This window comes from Capra hircus, chromosome 3, assembly GCF_001704415.2.
Source record: "Capra hircus breed San Clemente chromosome 3, ASM170441v1, whole genome shotgun sequence".
Taxonomy (NCBI): Eukaryota; Metazoa; Chordata; class Mammalia; order Artiodactyla; family Bovidae; genus Capra; species Capra hircus.
In genome coordinates, this window is record NC_030810.1 from 94,526,120 (window position 1) to 94,551,086 (window position 24,967).

Consider the following 24,967-nt stretch of genomic DNA (forward strand, 5'->3'; position numbering starts at 1 on the left):
AAAGAAAACATTGCTCTATTTTCCCTAGGTTTGAACTTTCTTTGAGACAATGTATGAACAGGCATCTTTCAACGAGATGCTCCCACAAAGTTGTCCACTTACAACAATTTCCAGGATCAATGGTTTGTACTTATCATAGAGCTCCCACAGGAAAAGCCAGAACCCAGTGAATGCATGCTAGAAGTTACCCATATAAAAAAAAAAAAAAAAAAGAAGTTACCCATAACTGGTTTTTCTTCCTTTAAGTTAGCAGGCATGTTCTTCATAGCTCAATAGGTGATTTATAAGATGAGGTGATGGAGACCAGATTCAGTTTGGGGGGTCCAGGTGAACAGCACCAGGAGCCCCAGTAAACAGCATTTCCGTCACATTTGGACAACTTTGGGAAATGCTGATGAAAGCCACCACCCTGTACTTCACTGCTTTACAATTTTACCTTAAGGGTAGAATCCCTTACATGTATTAAACAGATTATCTCACAGGCCCCACATTTTCTGCCTCAGGTAATTAGCATTTACAAACAGATAACACGTTGATAAGAATAAATGGAGTATGTTGGGATCACTCTTAGTGAAAATGCTTATTTGCTGAACCTATAAAAGTTGAGCGTTTCATTAATCTAGAACTTTGTCTATGAGAAATGTCAACCTAGAAAAGGAGAAAATAGCCAGATTTATCTTTTTTTTTTTAAGTTTTGATCTTTCTTGCTTTCTTGTGCTTCTTTGAAGCACAAGCTGGAATCAAGATTGCCAGGAGAAATATCAATATCCTCAGATATGCAGATGACACCACTCATGGCAGAAAGCGAAGAACTAAACAGTGGAAACAGTGTCAGACTTCATTTTTGGGGGCTCCAAAATCACTGCAGATGGTGACTGCAGCCATGAAATTAAAAGACGCTTACTCCTTGGAAGAAAAGTTATGACCAACCTAGATACCATACTCAAAAGCAGAGACATTACTTTGCCAACAAAGGTCCATCTAGTCAAGGCTATGGTTTTTCCAATAGTCATGTATGGATGTGAGAGTTTGACTGTGAAGAAAGCTGAGTGCTGAAGAATTGATGCTTTTGAACTGTGGTGTTGGAGAAGACTCTTGAGAGTCCCTTGGACTGCAAGGAGATCCAACCAGTCCATTCTGAAGGAGATCAGCCCTGGGATTTCTTTGGAAGGAATGATGCTAAAGCTGAAACTCCAGCACTTTGGCCACCTCATGCAAAGAGTGGATTCACTGGAAAAGACTGATGCTGGGAGGGATTGGGGGCACAGGAGAAGGGGGCGACAGGATTAGATGGCTGGATGGCATCACGGACTTGATGGACGTGAGTCTGAGTGAACTCTGGGAGTTGGTGATGGACAGGGAGGTCTGGCATGCTGAGATTCATGGGGTTGCAAAGAGTCAGACGTGACTGAGCGACTGAACTGAACTGAACTGAAAGAGCCTCTTGATGAAAGTAAAAGAGGAGAGTGAAAAAGTTGGCTTAAAACTCAACATTCAGAAAACTAAGATCATGGCAGCTGGTCCCATCTCTTTGTGGCAAATAGACGGAGAAACAATGGAAACAATGACAGACTTTATTTTTGGGGGCTCCAAAATCACTGCAGATGGTGACTGCAGCCATGAAATTAAAAGACTCTTGCTCCTTGGAAGAAAAGCCATGACATGCTTTTGAGTAGGCCATGAATTTGAGTAGGCTCTGGGAGTTGGTGATGGACAGGGAAGCCTGGCATGCTGAAGTCCATGGGGTTGTAAAGAGTCGGACACAACCGTGTGACTGGACTGACTGAAAGTTTTGAGGATGTTCAAAAATTTTCAAGATTTTAGTTTTCTCCTACAATTTAAACACAGAAGTTTTAGGAGACCTCTTTTATTACTATTATTTATTTATCTATTTTTGGCTGGGCTGGGTCTTTGTTGCTGTGCAGGATTTTCTCTAGTTGAGGTGGACGGGGGCTACACTTTGTTCAGGCGCACGAGCTTCTCATTGCAGTGACTTCTTTTGTTTCAGAACCAAGCTCTAGGGCTTGCAGGCTTTGGAAGTTATAGCTCCCAGGCTCTTGAGCCCAGGCTCCGTAGTTGTGACACACAGGCTTAGTTGTTCCACTGTATGTGGGATCTTCCCAGATCAGGGATCAAACCAATATCTCCTGCATTGGTAGGCAGATTCTTTACCACTGAGCCACCAGGGAAGCCCAGAGACCTCTTTTTTAAATTTATTCTTAATTGGAGTATAATTGCTTTACAATATTGTATTGGTATCTACTATACAACAGCTTGACTCTTAAAATTCAGTTGCTAAGTCATGTCTAGCTCTTTGCAACTTTATGGACTGAAGCACATCAGGCTTCTTTGTCCTCCACTATCTCCTGGAGTTTGCTCAACTTCATGTCCATTGAGTTGGTGATGCCATCCCAACCATCTCATCCCCTGCTGCCCTCTTCTCATTTTGCCTTCTGTCTTTCCCAGCATCAAGATCTTTTCCAGTGAGTCACATCAGGTGACCAAAGTATTGGAGCTTCAGCATCAGCCCTTCCAATATTCATTATTCAGGCTGATTTCCTTTAGGATTGACTGTGTTGATCTCCTTGCAGTGCAAAGAACTATCAAGAATCAGCTGTATGTATATCCCCTCTCCTCCCTGGCCCGCCCCCCGCCCCACCCCACGCCCACATCTCACTCTTCTAGATGGTCATGGAGGTCCCTCTGTTGTATAGCAGCTACCCACTACCTATCTATTTTACACATGGTAGTGTGGAAGATCTTTTTAAGAGGAAAAATCCTTCTAGTGTTTCAAAAGAGCCAAGATCTTGATAGCTTTGTATTATCAAAACACTTCTTTCTCATACCAATATTCCTCTCTGCTAACACTTCAGAGTTTTACTTCTAAAGGCTTTCTAAGAAAGGCAGTGGAACCTGGCATTTGGGAGTTTGTCACTGAGACTCCTGGGAAGCTGGGCTTCTTGATAAATTGCAGCTACCATAATCTTGGACCTAAGGGGATCTTCACCATCTTAGTCACCCTGACTGTCTCCACACGCTTAATCTTAGTATCAAAAATAAAATAATTTTTTCCAGACTAGAAAAGGGCACAAACTTTGGAGGCAGATAGATCTAGACTCTACATTTTATTCCCTTTGCTTGTATTGTATTAGTTGTGATCATGTATCAGCAGTGAAAGTGATGATCCCTGGGAGAAAAGCATCAGTAAGGGCCGCACCATGGGGCCAGCAGAGTCCAGTCATTAATCCGTAAGTTCCTGACCTCACCATCTCTCCTTGCCATTTGAAAATCATTCTCAAAAAATGATTTGATTTCATCTTCTGGTTTTGCCTATCTCAGAATCATTCTCCCAAACATCCCCATACACTTTCTCACATCACTCTCAGCCTTGGTTTACTCAGGTGCAGGGTGGGAAGACAAAAACCCACCTTATTCAGTTGTTGAGAAGACTAAATGTGGCTCACGCTCATCTCTCCAGCTACCACTCTCCCTTCCTCTTCCTCTTCCCACTCCACCTCATAGGTCTTGCCTTTGCCTGGATGCTCTCACCACTTCTCTTGCTTGGCTAACTCCCACTCAGATTAGAAACCACCTTCTCCAGAAAAATCTCTGGAACAGCCCCCTACAATCACCATTACCACGACTGGACTGGAAGTTGATTTTCAAGCCTCTGCAGCTGGCCTGTGGTGGCGCTGAGCATACAGTACTCTGTTTGTCTACCCGTCTCCCCCATTCTATCTTCTAATGATGGTAAGTCCTCTATTTTATACATTACTGTAGCTCTAGGATCTATGGTGCCAGCTACAAGGTAGATGATCTATAAAAAAATTCCACAGTTGACATAACTCCTTGGCTGAGAGATCCAAATTGTCAGGCTATCTCCCTGACATAGACAGACTCTCTGGAAGCTGAACCCAAAGAGGAAATGAGCAGTGGGAAATAAAGGACCATTGCCTTTTCACATTTCTGCCTGTTTTAAAGGGTATGTGGGGGCTTCCCTGGTGCCTCAGCGGTAAAGAATCTGCCTGCTAATGCAGAAAACATGGGTTTGACCCCTGGTCTGAGAAGACCTCACATGCCGAGGAGCAACTAAGCCCAAGTGCCACAGCTATGGAGCCTGTGCTCTAGAGTCCTGGAGCTGCCAGGCTGAAGCCCGCGGGCCCTAGAGCCTGTGCTCCTCGGTAAGAGGGGCTGCTGCAATGAGAAGCCCACAGCTAGAGAGCAGCCCCTGCTTGCCACAGCCAGAGACAAGCCCATGGGGCAACAAACACACAGCACAACCGAAACATAAGTAAATAAAAATTTTAAAAAGGTGTATGGGTCTTGGTTTTTTTAAAAAGGTTATCTTCCTCCAATGAGCAAGGCAGTTTCTCGATGAAAGACGTAGACGTGTCAGGTAATGCAAGAGAGCTATGTGTTGCCTTCCGTGTCGCTGTGATGACCATCTTTTGTACCTTATCACCTTTGATGCTCAAGGTGATTCTGGGAGGCCCATTTATTGTCCTTAATAAAAATGAAATGACTGGCACAGGACCACACAGGATAAATTTGGAAAAGAAGGTCAAGTCAGGCTCCACTTGTTCTAAATCCATCTTTTCCCATCTACCGTACAGCTGAAGAAAAACAGCAACACTCCACCCCTTCCGTTTTCCTCTGCTCTCAGAGCTCTCACAGCAGACATTATAAAGATTATTTGACTTTGACAGATAGATGACAAATGAGACGTGAGGATCTGAAAGATGGAGTGGCCCATTCAAAGCTTATCTGTGTTTGCTGTTTCAGTCAGCTGAAGTTAAAGGCTTTGCTTTCACTCACATCATGAGAAATCAAATAACCTTGTTCTATCCTTTCTTGGTAATTGCATGTCTGTGGCAGTGCCCTTGAGAGGCCAATAATTTCCTCTGCAAGTATGCTCCCTCTGGGCAGTGCCTTCCACTGTAGGGTACGAAACTCTTAGGGTCCCACTTAATGTCTTTTAATGCCACCATGGGGACTTCCTTGGTGGTCCAGTGGCTAAGATTCCTTGCTCGCAACGCAGGGGGCCCAGGTTCAGTCCCTGGTCAGGGAACTAGGTCCCAAATGATCTCACATGCTACAGTGATGATCAAAGATCCCATGTGCTGCCACTAAGACCCAGCACAGACCAATAAATAAATATTAAAAAAATAAATCTCTGTGCTACAATTAAGAACTTTAAATAAACTGCAGGCTCTCACAGGGAAGTGACACCCTACCTTTCAACTCTCACCTTCTGCGTCCCTGGAGTATCAGATAATTCCTATCCACACCTAACATTCTGCTAGATGACCAGAGGGACCAAAATGCCATCGCTCCCCAAGTCAGTCACACTGATGTCCAGTGGTAGTGTGTGAATGATGGACAGGTCTATTAGAGGCTCTCTCCTGGGAAGAATTCCAGACAGTGGGACAGTGGGGGGCATATAGGGATTAGAGACCCTGAGGACTAAGTCCTGGCTAAGCCATCGTCTGCCACTTGGATCTACCCCAGCCAACAATTCCAGTCTCTGTCTTGGACATTTGGCTCTGGTGCCTGGAGAACAAGATAGTCAGAGCTGGCCACATGCCCACGTTCTTTATAGAGCACATGTGAGGCACTACCCCCCGGGGACCGTAGCCAGGTCAGAGCCTCCTTCCTGCAGACAGATCAGCTTAACTTACCTCCTAGTTGTAAGCAAATTAAATGATCACTTATGAACTGGGATGATAATAACATCCTAAAAAGATGAACTAATTATTATAATGAGAGAGCTGTCAAAATAATACCCGTGTTTATTTAGTATCTGTCATCTGAAGAATATGGGGTGAGCCGTTGCTGTCACTTCATGAATCCTCCCTACATGTTTATGAGGGAGAAAAAAGTAGAGGTCACTCAGGAAGAATCACTGTAGAAGGAGGAGGGCTGAAAATGTGATGATTTGGGGTCTCAAAGATGGGTGGGCGGTCCCAGGAAGGAAGATGCCCACCTGCTCTTTCCCCCCTGAGCGTTTCTTTGCTCAGCCCTCCCTGCTGCCCTGGGCTTCCTCATTCATGTACATGTTTGTATTCTTTTGCAATTACTCCAGGCCCTAGTTTCCCAAAGCATGTCCTGGTGTATATTAATAAGAATTATTTTTAAAAGGATTATGTTAAGTCAATCACAATCAAATAGATTTCTTCATAGGACTTTTCAAAAGCTCTTATTGTTGGTTGTTACTTGCGTTTTTATTTTTTGGGCAGCATGGCAGGCACCTGGGCCTCCTGCAGTGGAAGAAGGGAGTCGTAACCACTGGACCACCGGGGAGATCCCGCTAAAGCTCTTAATATGCTAATATGCATGGTGAGTGTCCCAGAGGAGTATGGGTGTGTGTGTGTATTAGGCTGAACTATTTGAAATCCCTCTTTCAGAGGTCAAGAACAACTGAACACTGGCAATTTGCATGTAGCCCAACCTAAGAGTATTCAGCACTTCCGATCTTGTTTGACTACAGAACTCTTGTGGGGAAATTTCTGCCATATCATTGTCCTCAGAACTCCCTTTGGGAGCCACTGTTTTAAGTACTTAATATAGAGAGTGTTAGGTGCTTGAATGGTGCATGTTGCTTGGACCCCAATATGCTCACGTGTAACAGGATAATGGATTGAACAGAATGGGAAGCAAGCAGATGTGGGAATCCTGTCAGGCCTTGGGGTTAAGTTTCTGGGAAGGTGGCCCAGATGGCACTTTCCAACCCAATAAACATGCAGAAATGCCCATTACTGTATAGAGTCACAACCGCTGCTGTATTAAGGTGTAAGGATATTTTTTTTTTTTTACCTGTAAAAGTGCTTTAAAACATTTAGCTTTAATACATAAAGGCTCAATGGAAGAAGTAGAATATGAAAGGGTACACACTGTATTACTATGTAAAAATGATTTACTGTTGGGCTTACAAAGGGCAAGAACGAAAAAAGAAAATAGTCATTTATAGTGATAGGACTATGGATGATCTTTTGTTTCCTTTTTTAAAATAATTCCTCAATATTATTCTACTGTTTCACAGAAGAAAAAAAAAAAAACCAACCCAAACAAAAATTATACCAGTTACTCCTTAGGCTTTGAGTCAACACCAGAATGTCTTCTGAGAAAGTCCCAACACACCCCCTCTCCATTCTTTCCAGATGGGAAGGTGGTATCAAGGAGAGGACCTTCCAGCCAGAACTGTAGTCAGTCATGTCCCACTGGCTCCATCACTCACCTTAGCAGCCCTTCTGCCTCCACATCCAGACCAGGAATCAGCCCGCCCACACAGATCCCCAAGTCTACAAGCATTCTAATACCCAATGGCTATTTTCTACCATCTGCATTTAAATTGTTTTTGACAGGATCCTATTAGCAACACTCTTTATAAATGATGATGAGCTTTCTCAGCAGGGCCTCAAAACCCTGTTGAATCTCCAGGTTTCAGAAATATGGTACATTTATAGTGAGAAAGGAAAACAGCTGAAAACATTCCTAACGTAAGCACACAGTTATTGCTACAGCATGGAGTGCATGGATTTTGTGGACTGAGAACCTAGCTCTCATTCTTGAGCTGTGTCCATGGGACAATGTCTTTCTAGTCTTGCTTAGGATGCTGCCCTAACACCCCCTCAGCTACTTGTTGGTGAGAGGGTAAGGTTGTTGCTGAGAGCTTTCCCCACAGCTAAGTGGTAAAGAATTTACCTGTGCTGCAGGAGACATGGGTTCGATCCCTGGATCAGGAAAAGCCTCTGGAGAAGGAAATGGGTAACGCGCTCTAGTATTCTTGCCTGATAAATCCCATGGACAGAGGAGCCTGGCAGGCTATGTATAGCCCATAGGGTCACAAAGAGTCAGACACAGCTGAGGGACTGAGCACGCACACAAGCAGTTGTCGGTGCCAAGGAGCTCCTCTGTTCAGGTCTTCAGGCCTGTGGGAGAGACTTTTGGGGCATCCCCAGGGCTTGGCAGGGAACACTTCTAAGTAAGGGACATTCGGAAGTCCTGCTTCCTCTCCCCATCCCACTCCGACTCTAGGCAAGAAGCCATATGCAAGCCCACCCCCAGCACCCCCTGGATGCCATCCTGGAGGATATGGTATGAGTAATTGCCAGGAGGCAGAGCCCCTCCACAGGGGAGTGTCCACAGAGCGGGGCCACATCAAAGGTGGCTGTGGCAGGGGCTTCAGACTTGGATAGCTCTTGCTGAGTTGCCATGACCATATGTTAAGGTCTTTGGACAAAGACCCCCTGACCTACAGCCATCAGGGTAACATCACAGCTTTCCCATCAACTGACTTCTCTCTTAGCTGTGAAGAGAGTCACCAAGACTTGGATCCTCATCAAAAAGAGTGGAGACAGAGGAAGAGGATAGGATGCTGCTTCCTTGGACAGGTCAACTTCTTGACTGAAATAATTCCTCTTTCACATCTATCCTGCCGTGGGGCTTCCCACCAGGACCTGTCTGGAAACCTAACCCCAGGCTTCAAGGCTTCCAGTCCAGGCTCCTCTGGGGTCTGAAAGCTCCCTCCCACAGGGCACTTGGTAGTACACAGCTTAACCTATCCTGACCCTGTTCTAAAGGGTAATTGTCCCCACAATTTTATATTCTGTTCCTGAACCCCAAGGCTTTTTGGCAAAGAGTACAGTCAATCATAAAATGCATAAAATGAGTGAAAGGCTTTCTCCTCATTCCAGAGGTGGGTTCCCTGGAGGCAGAGTGTGGTGGTTTTGAGTTGTGTGGGCAGCAGAGGAGAGCAGCTACCACCAGGCCAGGCATAGAGAGGCAGAGGACAACCCTAGGAGGTGGGACCAGTGTCTCTGGGGGAGAGGGAGAGGGAGAGGGTAGCGTCGTGGAAAGCACAGAACAAAGTATTTCAAGAAGGAGGTCATGAGACATTGTGTGTTGAATACTGATGTGAAGACAAGATCAGATCAGAGAAGCTGACATTAGATTTGGCAATGTGGAGGTCACTAGAGACATTGACGGTAGCAATGTCTCAGCACAGTGGGCACAAAACCCCAGTGGAGTAAGTTGAGGAGAGAACAGTAGTAGAACCCATGGTTTACACTCTCTGCCAAGTGCTTTACAGGCATCAACTCGGAAATTTCTCACCATCTTACAGTGTAGATTCTAACGTCATGCCCATTTTACAAGTGAGCACCTCATGCCCATAAAGGATAGAGAACCTTCCCAGGGCCACACAGCTGGAAAGTGGGGGAGCTGGGATTGCATCCCAGCCTCCCGGGCCAGGGTCCAGTCTGGGAGCCGCCCCCTGACGCTGCCTCTATAACACCTGCAAATCATAAGATCACTAACTTTGAGCATCTTTCAACAAGTTTTCTGTGAAGGGAAAAGAGAGGGGATGGGAGCTGGAAAGGTTATAGGGCTGACTCTCAGGACTCTTCTTTTAAGCTAGAAACACTGATGTGCGGGCGGCATGCTGACATGGGTGCTGCAGGAGCAGAGGAGAAGTGAGGGCGCTGGCTAGACGAGGACAGAGGAGACAGACCCAGGCAGCAGCAGCCTCGCCCTTTGCCTGGAGCGGGGCTCATCCTCTGGTACCAGCAGGGGAGGAAGAGAGAAAGGGTGCGGATGAGTGTGGCAGGCAGCTGGAGAAGAGAAAAGGTGGAGGAGTCAGAAGTCTGACGGGCCCCATTTTCCTGGTAAACGATAAAGCAAGATCATCATCTGAGACTGGGGACAGAGGGCCGGGTGGAGGAGGCTTGCAGGAGGCCTGAGGGGAGGAGAGAGGTATGAGATGGCCTTTTGGGAGGTGAGGAGCGAGGAGAACGAGATGAAGAGCCAAGACAGGAACCAAAAAGAGACAATTCAATGCCCCGGCACTTTATGGATGCTCTGTTTCTCCAATCTTTCATGCTTTTTCTTCTATGGAATTTCTCATTCTAAATCTGCGGAGAAAGAGAGGAAACTGCCGGCCCTTGCTCCCATTACTGCTGTGCAGGGAGTGGCAGGAATACATTTGAAAGTGATGTGATAGTAAATCTGAAACACTCCAGGCAGAGGGCTGGGGACTGTGGAAAGCCAGCCTAAAGAGAAATATGATCTGGCTTTCTTACCTGCAGCAGCCCGCCCCTGCCAAGATAGCACACTGACTGTGGAGCCAGAGTGCCCAACCCCGGCAGCCGAGCGCTTTCCCGAATCTCAAGGAGCAAGGATAGAGAAGACGGTGTCTCAAGTCCACTGAAATCCCAGAAGAATCTGGACACAGAGGACCCTTAGGCCAAGCTGCTACTTTAGGACTGGTTATTTCTCTGCCTCCCTCTGAGTCACTTTGTCATTCTGTAAAAATAGTAAGAGGGGATCATTGAATAAGGGTGTCTAACATGTACAGCACTGTCTACTAACTATGAGCAAGGTGCTGCTCTGAACTCTTTTTATGTATTAACTCATTTAGTCTTCACAACAACTGAGGTTGATACGATTATTAACTCCAATATTCTGAGGGAATGAAGACACAGAGAGGTTAAGTAACTTACTTGGGGTCACTCACCTAGAGGAAAGCTGGAATATGAACACAGGTGAGGCTAACTCTAGCACCAACATTATTTCCACTTCTTCCTACGTCAAAGGTAATTACGGGTGAAACTTTGGTCTCTTAGATCCTTGATGTTTGGGTAGATTGTGGTCAGTTGGGATCTAAGTTTTTAGCTAGGGTCATGGGGCAACACAGAATCACTGAAAGAGCATCATTCTACCCATTTTTAACTGCACAACCTTAAGGCAAGTTGCCAGTTTATTTTTGTTATCCCAGCAATAAAATGAGGGGGTGTACTGACTTTCTAAATTTTCAGCCTCTGAAAGGATCTAATTTTTACCGAGTTTCAACCATTTCTTACTCCTGCACTCGCTCATCTAGAGTAGCCACCTGGAAGAACACAGACCCCAGGCTGATAAACCACAGGCCCCAGGCTATTCTGGGCCCAGCACCCTCCTCGGCTGGTTGAGAACCCTAGCGCCCTGGTGGTCTCTGGTCTCTGAGGAGTTTTGCGGGTGATGAGCTGAGTTCTGCTTCTAGTGGCAGGAGATGAGGCAGAACTGATTACAAAGATAATTTTCTAATCAAAGTCAGTATAGAGGTCCAGGTAGGAACTTGTTGGTTCTGCCATTGGCTGACCAGGGGCACATTGTGCACTCATCTTAATTCAACATTTGCATCTTTGAAACGGAGATAATTAGGAGTATGGGGTGGTTTAGTTAATTAACCATTATCTGGTGCTTGGTCATAGCTCTGGAGCTCCAGTGGCCCAGTGAAGGCTGTGGCTCAATCCCTGAGCAGTGCCTCATGGGAAGGCTTAGACACTGAACCTGTACACACAAGGACCTTCCAGACTCACCTCAGCTACCTTAATACTTAATACTGGCAGAGCCAGACAGTTATTCTAAACCCTGGCCATCCTCAGGTTTGCATAAGAGTTGTCTCAGACTCACAGATAACAGAAGTAGGGTGGACTTTTTTTTTTCCAAACAAGAAGCTGAATATTCCCAGAGTGTTGCTAGAGTGACCTGTCTTTAAGAAACCCCAGTAGCAACTTATCCAAAGTATGCTAGAATGCATATGTCATAGCCATGTATCAGCACTGTAGAGGGATTTGCAGATAAAGACTCTAGCAATAGCTCTCAGGATGGGCAGGCACAGAACTGTCACATGTCATTCACACAACTCTAGGAGTTAGGTCTATTATCAGCCCATTTCATAGGTAGGTAAATTGAGGCCCACAGAACTCAAGGTGGCACACAGATTTGAACTCAGGCAGTGTGATTCCAGAGCCTAGAGGGGTAGCCATGGCGCTACAGTGCCTCCCTACAACAAGAGACAAGACAAAGGCCAGGCCTTTGAGAAGCCAGCCCCACAGAGGGAAGGAAATGGGCACAGGAACAGACATTTATCAACATGGCCGACCACGAACATATAAGGAGCAATTCATTGCAACTAGAAAGGCCTGGGAAAGCAAACTCTGGAAGATGGTGAAGGACAGGAAGCCTGGCGTGCTACAGTCCATGGGGTTGTAAAGAGTTGGACGCGACTGAGTGACTGAACAGCAACAAGAAAGTCCAGGAAGGCTTCACAGTGGCTGTGGCATTGAGCTGAATGCTGAAAGAAAGGGGGAGCCTGGTTGCAGGTGGAGATGGGGAGAAAATCTACATCTGATGTGGGGGGAACACAGGCACCTCCTGTTTAAATCCTCAGTGTGCCGTTCATCTCTTTTTCCAGCTCTCTATTTGGCTCAAGAGGATGGGCCCTCGGAGCCCTGAAGCCTCAGGTTTTTTAGGCTCAGAGGGTCTGAAACTTGGGCCCCTCTTTTCATATCTTGATGGGTCTCAAGTGTCATCATGGCCTGTGATGAGATCCTCCCCAGTCCAGGCCTTGGTAAGATTTTCTCAGTAGGCAAACTTGTTATGTTGCCAAGCACTACTTTGTCTGGCCATCAAAGTCTGGTATGTCTGAGCCAGCCACCAGCTTGAAAACTTGTGGGGAATGGGGAACCAAGCTTTTGGAACGAAGTTCCCTGAGCCTCCTTGTTCTAGCCTCCCTCATTCTCGGTTTTGTCCACCTTCCTCTGGGAGAAAGACATGTCTGACATGTCCTCCTTCCTTTGACTTGTCTTCATCAACCCCATTGAGGCTGGTGATTTTCCCCAATCTTAGATGCTTCAAAGAACTCCCTTCAGATAGAAGAGACAGAATGGGATAGATGACGGTTCCAGGGAGAAGGAAGGAAGGAAGAGAGGGCGGGAGGAAGAAGAGAAGGAAAGGATGGGGGAGAGGAGGGAAGAAGGAAAGCAGAGGGGCAATTTGAAATCCATGCTAACTGGGCCTCACTTGGACTTCAGCTTGCGTCTCTGCTTTCTGGAAGGGGAGCAATCAGATGCTAGAGCTGTTTGATCTTCTCCGTTCACTGCTCATGCTCAATGCACCCACAAAAATAGACTCAAAGGATCCTTGCCTCTTTCTGGTCTCAGTTGGACTCAGGAGCTACTTGACAGTGTGTCCTCCTCATTTTCTTTGCAAAGCCACATGAGTTCTGCTAAAAGCTACTTAGACCATATTCTTGTCTGGATTGGATCTTCCGACCAGCACCAGGCCTGTGTGACACCCCCACCAGCCCTGGGTGCTCCATGAAACTGCTCTGTTGACATCCACGAGACCCTCAGTCCTGGTCTTTATCCTGCCTCTCCCACCATTTGCTCCCAGATCTTTCTGACTCACCTTCCTCTGCCCTCCCTTAAACATGGGTGTTCTTCAGCTTCCCATGCCCAGCCCCTGGCTCCTATCCTTCTACGGGCTCTCTTTAGAAGACATTCCAGGTGACTACTCCCTGCCTCCCACTTTTGAATCTCACACTGACATCTCCTGTCCTGGCTTCTCCCAATTTCAGCTTCAAGGCTTCCGCTGTCCACTGAGCATCACCACCTAAGGTTCGCAGGGGAACCTTAAACTCTACACGTGCCAAAGTTAACTAATTCTCATCTCTTGTCTCTGTTTCCCACTTCACTGTACCTAATCCAGGAACACGGGGGTGGTCATTCCAGGCTCCAACCTTCTCATCCATTCCTATTCTGTACCATCCTCCATTCATTTACCAAATACCACCAATTTGAAGTCCTAAATGTATCTTGACTAGGTTTCCTTTCTCTGGACCTCAGTTACCATTCTCAATTTCAGGTCCTTATCTTCCTTACTTATTTCCCTACCAATCTGTCCTCATATTCATCCTCTACGCTGCTTCTGGAATAAACTGCCTAAGATGAAAAACACCCAGTTTCCCCTGCTAGAGACCTATGATGGCTCCTCATCACCCACACCAGATCCCCAGCTGAGTCTGCTAGATGAAGGCCCAGCGTGACCTGACTCAGCCTCTCCATCCTCGTCTCAGCACTCCCTGCCTCACACTTCAGGCTCTGTTGATGATACAGAGTAGCTTATAGCTTTCCGCTATAAGCTACTATAGCACACCGCTTCATGAGCTTTAGTCTATCATCCTATCCTATCCTGTCTGGCTCTATCCCCTCTGCCTAGAGGAGCCCTTCCCATCCTTCTCCACCTGGATCATGCTAATCAATCCTCAACACTTAGCCCAGCCATCACCCGGCTCAGGAAACCGTCTCCAAATTCTTAAGTTAGGGAAGTGCTCCAGTTTCATTCTGCTCTATTGTCTCATGGCTGATCAACAGAAGGTTGTAATTGTCTGGTTGGGAGTCTTTCTTTCCCATTAACCTAAAATCTTTTCAGTGTTTTAACTGCCCTTGACCTAGTGCCTCATGCAGTGCTTGGCACATAGTAGGTGCTCTCATAATACTGTCAACTGAATGTAAACCCTTTAGAGAAGGGATCACTACTTCTCCATCCATGGATTCCTAAGGGGAGTGTATGCATGCTCAATCGTGTCTGACTCTTTGTGACCCCTTGGACTGTAGCACACCAGGCTCCTCTGTCCATGGAATTTTCCAAGCAAAAATACTGGAGCAGGTTAACATTTCCTACTCCAGGGGATCTTCCTGGCCCAGGGGTCAAACCTGAACTCCTACATGTCTCCTGCATTGTAGGCAGACTCTTTACTGTTGAGCCACCAGGGAAGACCCTCCATGGGTTGCTGCTGCTGCTGCTGCTAAGTCGCTTCAGTCGTGTCCGACTCTGTGCGACCCCATGGACTGCAGCCCACCAGGCTCCTCTGTCCATGGGATTTTCCAGGCAAGAGTACTGGAGTGGGGTGCCATTGCCTTCTCTGCCATGGGTTGAACTTAAGGTCAATTAATTTGCAACAAAGAGCCAAGAATATACAATGGAGAAAAGACAATCTCTTCAATAAGTGGTGCTGGAAAACCTGGACAAGCTACATGTCAAAGAATGAAATTAGAACATTCTCTAATACCATACACAAAAATAAACTTAAAATGAATTAAAAGACCTAAATGTAAGACCAAATACTATACAACTTCTAGAGGAAAATATAGGCAGAACAGCTTTTGAAATACATTACAGCAATATTTTTTTAGATCTGCGTCCTAAAGCAAAGGAAATAAAAGCAAAAGTAAACAAATGGGACCTAAATAAATTTAAAAGCTTTTGCATAGCAAAGGAAACCATCGGCAAAATTAAAAGACAGTCTACTGAACTGGAGAAAATATTTGCAAATGATATGATGGGTAAGGGATTACTATCTAATGTATATAAACAGCTCATACAATTCAACATCAGAAAAACAGACAACCCAATTGAAGAATAGGTGGAACTAAACAGACATTTCTCCAAAGAAGATATACAGATGGCCAATAGGCACATAAAAAGATGATCAACATCACTAATTATGAGAAATGCAAATCAAAACTACAATGAGGTACCACTTCACACTGGTCAGAATGGCCATTTTTAGTAAGTCTACACATAACAAGTGCTAGAGAGGACATGGAGAAAAGGGAACCCTCCTACATTGTTGGTGGAAATGCAAACTGGTGAAATCACCGTGGGAAACAGTATGGAGGTTCCTCAAGAAACTGAAAATAAAGTAGCTGTATGATCGAGCAATCCCACTCCTGGGCGTATCTGGACAAAACTGTAATTCAAAAAGATACATGCACCCCTGTGTTCATAGCAGCATTATTCACAATAGCCAAGACATGGAAACAACCGAGATGTCCATCTATAGATGAACGGATAAAGAAGAGGTGGTGTTGAGATACAGTGGAACACTACTCAGCAATGAGAAAGAATGGCACTTTTGCCATATGCAGGAACAAGGGCAGACTTACTGGACATTATGCCAAGTGCAATAAGTCAGACAGAGAAAAACAAATACTGTATAATACCACTTATGTGTGGAATCTAAAAAATACAATGAACTAGTGAATAAAACGAAGAGTCAGACTCACAGATCTAGAGAACAAACTAGTGGTTACCAATAGGGAGAGGGTACGGAGGAGGGGAAATAGAAGGGTCAGATACTAAGAGGTGCAAACTATTATGTGCAAAATGAATAAACCTCAAGGGTATATTGTACCACACAGAGAATATATGCAATATTTTATAGTAACTATAAATTGAGTATGAGTGTGTGTGTGTGTATAAGTCACTCAGTCATGTCGGATTCTTTGCAACCCCATGGACTGTAGCCTGCCAGGCTCCTCTGTCCATGGGATTCTCCAGGCAAGAATATTGGAGTGGGTTGCCATTCTTTTCTCCAGGGAATCTTCCTGACTCAGAGTCTGAACTGGGATCTCCCACACTGTGGGCAGAGTCTTTACCATTTGAGTTACCAGGAAAGCTCATATATGATCTTTAAAAATTGTGAGTCACCATATTGTGCATCTGTAACATGTAATATTGTACATGGATTATACTTTACTTTAAAAAAGCCGAAACAAAATGCTCCTTGGGTGAGGTCTGCTCCCACTGACGACCATGAAGGGAAAGGGAGAAGAGAATTCTGACCACAGAGCTTCTAAATGTACCGTGGAGGCCAGGCCCAGTAGAGCCTGCACACCAGCACTCCATCCCCCTGCATCCTGAGCAGGAGTTTTGAAGGTAGTAAGCTCTCTGGTAATTATTTAAGGAAATAATCCACTGGGTCCACCGAGGATGGCAGATCCTCTCATGAACTCTCCCATACCACCAATCTCAGTAAAGGTGTGAGTATGAATTAAGGAAATTATGGCAAAGAATGAGGCTTGTTAGGGCAGAGCCCTCCAGACCCCTGCTCCCCACCCAGCCTGCCATCGACCGTCTTCCCAGCGGCCTCTTTGCACAAAGATTTGGCCATGCTCCGCTCCTGGCTCCTCACTGCTTCTGCAACCGCAGAGCACAAAGAACTCCCAAGGCATGCTGGGGTCAACAAGAGGAGCCTCTGTGGATTCCAGTGGGTCTCTGAAGGGTGGGATCTGCATTTTGAACACCCACCTCCTGCTAATCCTCCTGAAAAACCAGTCAGGCTGGTTGTAATGTATTATTAGAAAGCCCACACATCCTTCCTGGGAACAACAGACCCACTTGTTGCATGAGGAGTGTTTCATAGGAAGCAAGGAAGAGGGGGTGGGGGGAGGATAAGGGGGGCACTGGGGAGGGAGTGGAGTCAAGCGTGACACTGGGGACAGAACTGGGTTTCGGAGTTGGGTAGGGTGGATTCCAACGCTGCCCTGCCCCTTCAGGCTGTGTGGCCTTGAGAACGTGACTTAACCCCTCTGAGGTGATCATGAACCCTCACAGTCTGTGGTGAGGACTACAGGAGGCCACTGTGAGGCACCTTGCCCAGGGTACAGAGAAAGAAGGTGCTGGCAAAACGCTAGGTCCTCTGACGTAGGTGCTTCTTGGGACATCCTCACTGGGCAGAAAAATCCAAATGGAAGGGAGCAGGGTGTCCTCGCAGACACAGGAAGGGGAACACGGCCCAACAGCCATGCGGCCACCCTGAGTGCCCCCAGCCCCTAACTCAGGGCTGGTGGCTTCAGGAGGACACCTGTGAGGGAGCTGATGTTTTGTTTTAAGGAAGAGTGTTTTCTAGGCTGCCTCTAGGAAGTAACAAAAGAAATCCAAATGGAAGGGAGCAGGGTGTCCTCGCAGACACAGGAAGGGGAACACGGCCCAATAGCCATGCGGCCACCCTGAGTGCCCCCAGCCCCTAACTCAGGGCTGGTGGCTTCAGGAGGACACCTGTGAGGGAGCTGATGTTTTGTTTTAAGGAAGAGAGTTTTCTAGGCTGCCTCTAAGAAGTAACATTCTCTCAGTCTTTTCAGAAACTTCATCTGAGGTTAATCTGAGGTTAACCCTTCCTCCCTCTCTGCTTTTCCTTTCACTGGAAAAGACACAAACAACCCCTAGGACCAACATCCACCAGTCCTCTTAAACATCATCACAAATTGTGACCAAAGGTCAATCACCAACCGTTTCAGGAAAACTTCCTTCACTTTCCATCCCTTTCCTTCTGGAAAGGTAAGCAACGGCCTGATGGATAAACAAGCAACTAAAGGGAGCTCTGTGAGAGGAGCAGAAGCTAAGAGCTGGGGCTTCCTTCATCTCCGGGGAGTGGGGCTCATTCTGTCAATCCCCCTCCTCCATCCTCTTGGCTCTGCTGATGGACCTGCCCAACCGCAGTTCCCAGGGCCTCAAGCTCCCCTTGCTGCTGTTTCTTTATGTCCTCCCCCTGTCCCATCCCAGGCCCTAGGGTGGGCTGACTTTGGCCTTCCACAAAGTTTTGTTTTCTCAGCAGCAGCAGCAGGGGTCTCCTGTCCAAAGAGCCCCCAGGAAAACTAGGGACCCCACCCTGGAGCCAGAGTTGAGGAGGGGTGTTGGTGTGAGATACTCAGCAGTACTGAGAAGTCACACACACAGAAAAGTCAAAGCATGCTCACCTCCTCCATCCTGGGGGCTTATAGAGGGTCCCCCTGCACCCCAGCCATCGTCAGTCATAGATTCCCTCCCGCCCCATCAAGCAGCCCCACGCCATGCTACTTAGCGCCCCCACAAGAGCCTTACTGTCTCAGCTGGCACCACACTCCTTGGTTTAGAGCTGTCAGGTACCAGCCCGGCCACCATGGCAGAAAACCAATCTGACCAGGAATGGGGGCTTTGAGTGGCCGGGGTGTGATGCTAAATCCAATTCTCTTAAGCTCTTATCTGGCCAGGCTCATGCCAGCCCAATGCTGGATCAGATAAGGGTATAGTGGGGACTTATGGGATGGCCCAGCAGTCTTCAGCAGCCCCGCAAGACCTCACCCCGGTCCCCTGCACCTGTAAAGATAGAGAAGAGAGCACTACCTCCAGAAGATGACCTGCCCCAGGGAAGCCATGGCGGGGGAAGGGGCCCTTCCTGCAGGGCGCTGGGTGCTGGGGTGAGTGGAGCTGCCGCTGCCCTTCTAGTGCCGTGACTCACAGCCAGCTGGGGTGTGCTGGCCTTAAATAGTGGGTTCAGCCGGGAGTGGTCGGTGCTGCTGTGCACAGCTCAGGTATGAGGAAACAGCGCTGCTCTGCAGAAGTGCCTGCAGGCAAGAGGCTGCCCATCCCAGCCAGGGAGGGCTGGCGCACGCGGAGCCACCTTGCCAAGCCTTGGCCCAGGGGAGAGAGTGGGAAGGAAAAGCTTCCCAGGCCCGCTGCTTCACACACATCTCTTCTGAGTCTGCAGAGGGAGCTCTCCGGAGGGAGAGTGCGTCTCCACCCAAGAACAGATGGGAATGGCTCAGAGTGGCAGGTCTGTGCCAGGAAGCGGGAGGCTGGGAGCCCTTCCCGTGTGGCTGATGCTCAGACAGAGGCTGGGTCATTCCTGGTGGGATCTCTCATGGAGGGGGCTCGTGCCGAGGGACCTCAGAAGGCTGTGAACCCAGATGACAAAGTGCGAGTCTGTCACTCAAGACGGAGTTCACCTTGGGGGCCCTAAGACTGCACTGCTGGGTGAGCAGATCCCTCAGTTAAATGGTGAGAGGTCCTGCCCCACCCCTGTCACAACTAGTTTGAGATTCCAAAACGACAGGGAATTTATGCTCCCTAGACATTATTGTTGGGTGAGTGATAGTCACTCAGTTGTGTTGGACTCTTGATGACCCCATGGCCTGTAGCCCACCAGGCTCCTCCGTTCATGGGTTTCTCCAGGCAAGCATACTGGAGTGAGTTGCCATTTCTCAAAAGAGACCAGATTTTCTAACCCACTCACCTGACAGCAACTGGAGAAGGAAATGGCAACCCACTCCATGGAACAAAATAGAAAGCCCAGAGATAAATCCACTCACCTATGAACACCTTGTCTTTGACAAAGGAGGCAAGAATTTACAATGGAGAAAAGACAATCTCTTTAACAAGTGGTGCTGGGATAACTGGTCAACCACTTGTAAAAGAATGAAACTAGGGAACACTTTCTAACACCATACACAAAAATAAACTCAAAATGGATTAAAGATCTAAATGTAAGACCAGAAATTATAAAACTCCTAGAGGAGAACATAGGCAAAACATTCTCCAACACAAATCACAGCAGGATCCTCTATGACCCACCTCCCAGAATATTGGAAATACAAGCAAAAATAAACAAATGGGACCTAATTAAAATTAAAAGCTTCTGCACAACAAAGGAAACTATAAGCAAGATGAAAAGACAGCCTTCGGAATGGGAGAAAATAATAGGAAATGAAGCAACTGACAAAGAATTAATCTCAAAAATATACAAGCAACTCCTGCAGCTCAATTCCAGAAAAATAAACAACCCAATCAAAAAAATGGGCCAAAGAACTAAACAGACATTTCTCCAAAGAAGACATCAGTTCAGTTCAGTTCAGTCACTCAGTCGTGTCTGACTCTTTGCGACCCCATGAATCGCAGCACGCCAGGCCTCCCTGTCCATCACCAACTCCCGGAGTTCACTCAGACTCACGTCCATCGAGTCAGTGATGCCATCCAGCCATTTCATCCTCTGTCGTCCCCTTCTTCTCCTGCCCCCAATCCCTCCCAGCATCAGAGTCTTTTCCAGTGAGTCAACTCTTCGAATGAGGTGGCCAAAGTACTGGAGTTTCAGCTTCAGCATTTCCTTCCAAAGAAATCCCAGGGCTGATCTCCTTCAGAATGGACTGGTTGGATCTCCTTGCAGTCCAAGGGACTCTCAAGAGTCTTCTCCAACACCACAGTTCAAAAGCATCAATTCTTTGGCGCTCAGCCTTCTTCACAGTCCAACTCTCACATCCATACATGACTACTGGAAAAACCATAGCCTTGACTAGATAGAACTTAGTCAGCAAAGTCATGTCTCTGCTTTTGAATGTGCTATCTAGGTTGGTCATAACTTTTCTTCCAAGGAGTAAGCATCTTTTAATTTCATGGCTGCAGTCACCATCTGCAGTGATTTTGAAGCCCCCCAAAATAAAATCTGACACTGTTTCTACTGTTTCCTCATCTATTTCCCATGAAGTGATGGGACCGGATGCCATGATCTTTGTTTTCTGAATGTTGAGCTTTAAGCTAACTTTTTCACTCTCCTCTTTCACTTTCATCAAGAGGCTTTTTAGCTCCTCTTCACTTTCTGCCATAAGGGTGGTGTTATCTGCATATCTGAGGTGATTGATATTTCTCCCAGCAATCTTGATTCCAGCTTGTGTTTCTTCCAGCCCAGCGTCTCTCATAATGTACTCTGCATATAAGTTAAATAAGCAGGGTGACAATATACAGCCTTGACATACTCCTTTTCCTATTTGGGACCAGTCTGTTGTTCCATGTCCAGTTCTAACTGTTGCTTCCTGACCTGCAGACAGATTTCTCAAGAGGCAGGTCAGGTGGTCTGGTATTCCCATCTCTCTCAGAATTTTCCACAGTTTATTGTGATCCACACAGTCAAAGGCTTTGGCATAGTCAATAAAGCAGAAATAGATGTTTTTCTGGAACTCTCTTGCTTTTTCCATGATCCAGCGGATGTTGGCAATTTGATCTCTGGTTCCTCTGCCTTTTTTAAAACCAGCTTGAACATCAGGAAGTTCAACAGTTCACGCACGTATTGCTGAAGCCTGGCTTGGAGAATTTTGAGCATTACTTTACTAGCATGTGAGATGAGTGCAACTGTGCAGTAGTTTGAGCATTCTTTGGCATTGCCTTTCTTTGGGATTGGAGTGAAAACTGACCCTTTCCAGTCCTGTGGCCATGCTGAGTTTTCCAAATTTGCTGGCATACTGAGTCCAGCACTTTCACAGCATCATCTTTCAGGATTTGAAATAGGTCAACTGGAATTCCATCACCTCCACTAGCTTTGTTTGTAGTGATGCTTTCTAAGGCCCACTTGACTTCACGTTCCAGGATATCTGGCTCTAGATGAGTGATCACACCATCGTGATTATCTTGGTTGTGAAGATCTTTTTTGTACAGTTCTTCTGTGTATTCTTGCCACTTCTTCTTAATATCTTCTGCTTCTGTTAGGTCCATACCATTTCTGTCCTTTATCGAGCCCATCTTTACGTGAACTATTCCCTTGGTATCTCTAATTTTCCTGAAGAGATCTCTAGTCTTCCCCATTCTGTTCTTTTCCTCTATTTCTTTGCATTGATTGCTGAAGAAGTCTTTCTTATCTCTTCTTGCTATTCTTTGGAATTCTGCATTCAGATGCTTATATCTTACAGCTGGCTAATATGCACATGAAAAGATGTTCAACATCACTCATTATCAGAGAAATGCAAATCAAAACCACAATGAGGTACCATTTCACGCCAGTCAGAATGGCTGCGATCCAAAAGTCTGCAAGCAATACATGCTGGAGAGGGTGTGGAGAAAAGGGAACCCTCTTACACTGTTGGTGGGAATGCAAACTACTATAGCCACTATGGAGAACAGTGTGGAGATTCCTTAAAAAACTGGAAATAGAAATGCCATATGACCCGGCAATCCCACTGCCGGGCATACACACTGAGGAAACCAGAATTGAAAGAAACACATGTACCCCAATGTTCATCGCAGCACTGTTTATAATAGCCAGGACATGGAAGCAACCTAGATGTCCATCAACAGATGAATGGATAGAAAGCTGTGGTACATATATACAATGGAGTATTACCCAGCCATTAAAAAGAATACATTTGAATCCGTTCTAATGAAGTGGATGAAACTGGAGCCTATTATACAGAGTGAAGTAAGCCAGAAAGAAAAACACCAATACAGTATACTAACGCACATATATGGAATTTAGAAAGATGGTAACGATAACCCCGTATGCGAGACAGCAAGAGACACAGACGTGTAGAACAGTCTTTTGGACTCTGTGGGAGAGAGCGAGGGTGGGATGATTTGGGAGAGTGGCATTGAAACATGCATATTATCATATGTGAAACGAATTGCCAGTCCAGGTTCGATGCATGATACAGGATGCTCAGGGCTGTTGCACTGGGATGACCCAGAGGGATGGGATGGGAGGAGGGAGGTGGGAGGGAGGGTCAGGATGGGGAACACACGTACACCCGTGGCAGATTCATGTCAATGTATGGCAAAACCAATATAATATTGTAAAGTAATTAGCTTCCAATTAAAATAAATAAATTTATATTAAAAAAAAGAAAATCTGGTCTCTGACCTTTCATCCAGCACTCAGATTTCCAACAAGACAGAAGTCTAAGGCCCAAAGTTTGCTCTCTCTGTATTGCTTCCTGCACCCCCTCCATCCCTGCCGGAGGGGCACCCTGGATAGGAAGCATCCACGGACCAGCTGGTTCACCAACTACAGGCTGGCTGACTGTGTTTATTCAGGGTAAAGATGCCCCAGGACTTCAGCAGAATGACTCCAGGGTTGGTGCAGAGTCTGCCGGAATAAGCACGGAGCACAGCTGGGAAAGGAAGAAGGAACCCGGTGGTGGAGAGAAGACAGCAGAGGAGAGGGCAGTTTAACAGTGGGAAGAGCTTTGTTTTCATTTCTTGTATATTTTTTCCTCTCTAGGCTTTAAAAAAAATTGAAGTATAGTTGATTTACATTGTTGTGTTAATTTCTGGTGTACAGAAAGGTGATTCAGTTATATATATATATATATATACATTTTTTTTTTCACTAAAGGTTGTTGCAAGATATTAAATAGTTTCCTGTGCTATATAGTGTTGGGCTTCCCCAGTGGCTCAGTGGTAAAGAATCCACCTGCCAAGCAGGAGATGTGGGTTCAATCCCTGGGTTGAGAAGATCCCCTGGAGGAGGAAATGGCAACCCACTCCAGTATTCTTGCCCGGAGAATCCCATGGACAGAGGAGCCTGGTGGGCTACAGTTCACGGGGTGGAAAAGAATTAGACACATTTTAGCAACTGAATGGCAGCAGCAGCTATATAGCAGGGCCTTGCTGGTTATCTATTTTATATACAGCAGTGCATATCTGTTCATCCCAAATTCCTAATTTAGCCTTCCCATCTCCAGTACTCTTGCCTGGAGAATCCCATGGAGGGAGGAGCCTGGTAGGCTATGGTCCATGGGGTCGCAAAGAGTCGGATATGACTGAGCGACTTCACTTCACTCTGCCCTCTTTTGTAACCATAGGTTTGTTTTTTATGTCTGTGAGTATCTGTGTTGTAAATAAAGTCATTTGTATCATTTTTTAAAAAAAGATTCCACAAATAAGTGATATCATATGATATTAATATTAGTCTTTCTCAGTCTGACTTCATTTCGTATGATAATCTCTAGGTCCATCCATGTTGCTGTAAATGGCATTATTTCATTCTTCTTACATCTGAGTAGTATTCAGAGTATATAGGTGCCTGCATCTTCTTTATCCATTCCTCTGTCAATGGACATTTAAGTTGCTTCCATGTCTTGGCTATTGTGGTTAGTGCTGCTGTGAACATTGAGGTCCATGTATGGTTTTGAATTAGAGTTTTCTCCGGATATATGCCCAGTGGGGTTGCTGGATTTTTAGTTTTGTATGGAACCTCCATACTGTTTTCCATAGTGGCTACACCAATTTACATTCCCACCAACAGGGTAGGAGAGTTATGGGAAGATCTTTCGCATCATCCCTCATGTGACTTTGGGAACATTCGTTTAACTTTCTCCAAGGCACCTCTTCCTGGACTAGGGTGTGGAGTATCTGACATGCCTTCCCTTCCTCTGGTAAGTAAAAGGGTCATGCCAGGGACTTATGTGGTACCCATGCTAACTGGATCCTTTCTGGGTCTGGGGAGGATAAAGGAAGTGGAGCAGCAATTTCAATAATTCCTATACATCTGACCCTCCCCAAAGGCACAAGATTTCTTTCTCTCTTTTTTATTTTTTTGTAAACTTTTAATTTTGTATTGGAGTATAGCTGGTTAACAACGTTGTGATTGCTTCTGGTGGACATCAAAGGGTCTCAGCCATACATATAAATGTATCCATTCTCCCCTCAAACTCCCCTCCAATCCAGGCTGCCAGGTAACATTGAGCAGAGTTCCCTGTGCTATACAGCAGGCCCATATTGGTTATCCATTTTATACTGTGTACATGTCCATCTTGCTTTTTTAGCTTGCTCTGGTCACCATCACAAT

At 46.1% G+C, this 24,967-nt stretch overlaps 1 protein-coding gene across 2 annotated transcripts in view; it reads right to left on the minus strand.

Moving 5' to 3' along the window:
• The window catches only part of VTCN1 (V-set domain containing T cell activation inhibitor 1), a 75,287-nt gene extending 56,421 nt beyond the window's left edge, over positions 1-18,866 (minus strand). For both annotated transcript variants that reach the window (XM_005677804.3, XM_013962499.2), the window contains exon 1: positions 18,766-18,866. In XM_005677804.3, the coding sequence (XP_005677861.2) occupies positions 18,766-18,797 (32 nt within the window). In that variant the 5' untranslated portion in view covers positions 18,798-18,866. The remainder of the gene's footprint in view (positions 1-18,765) is intronic.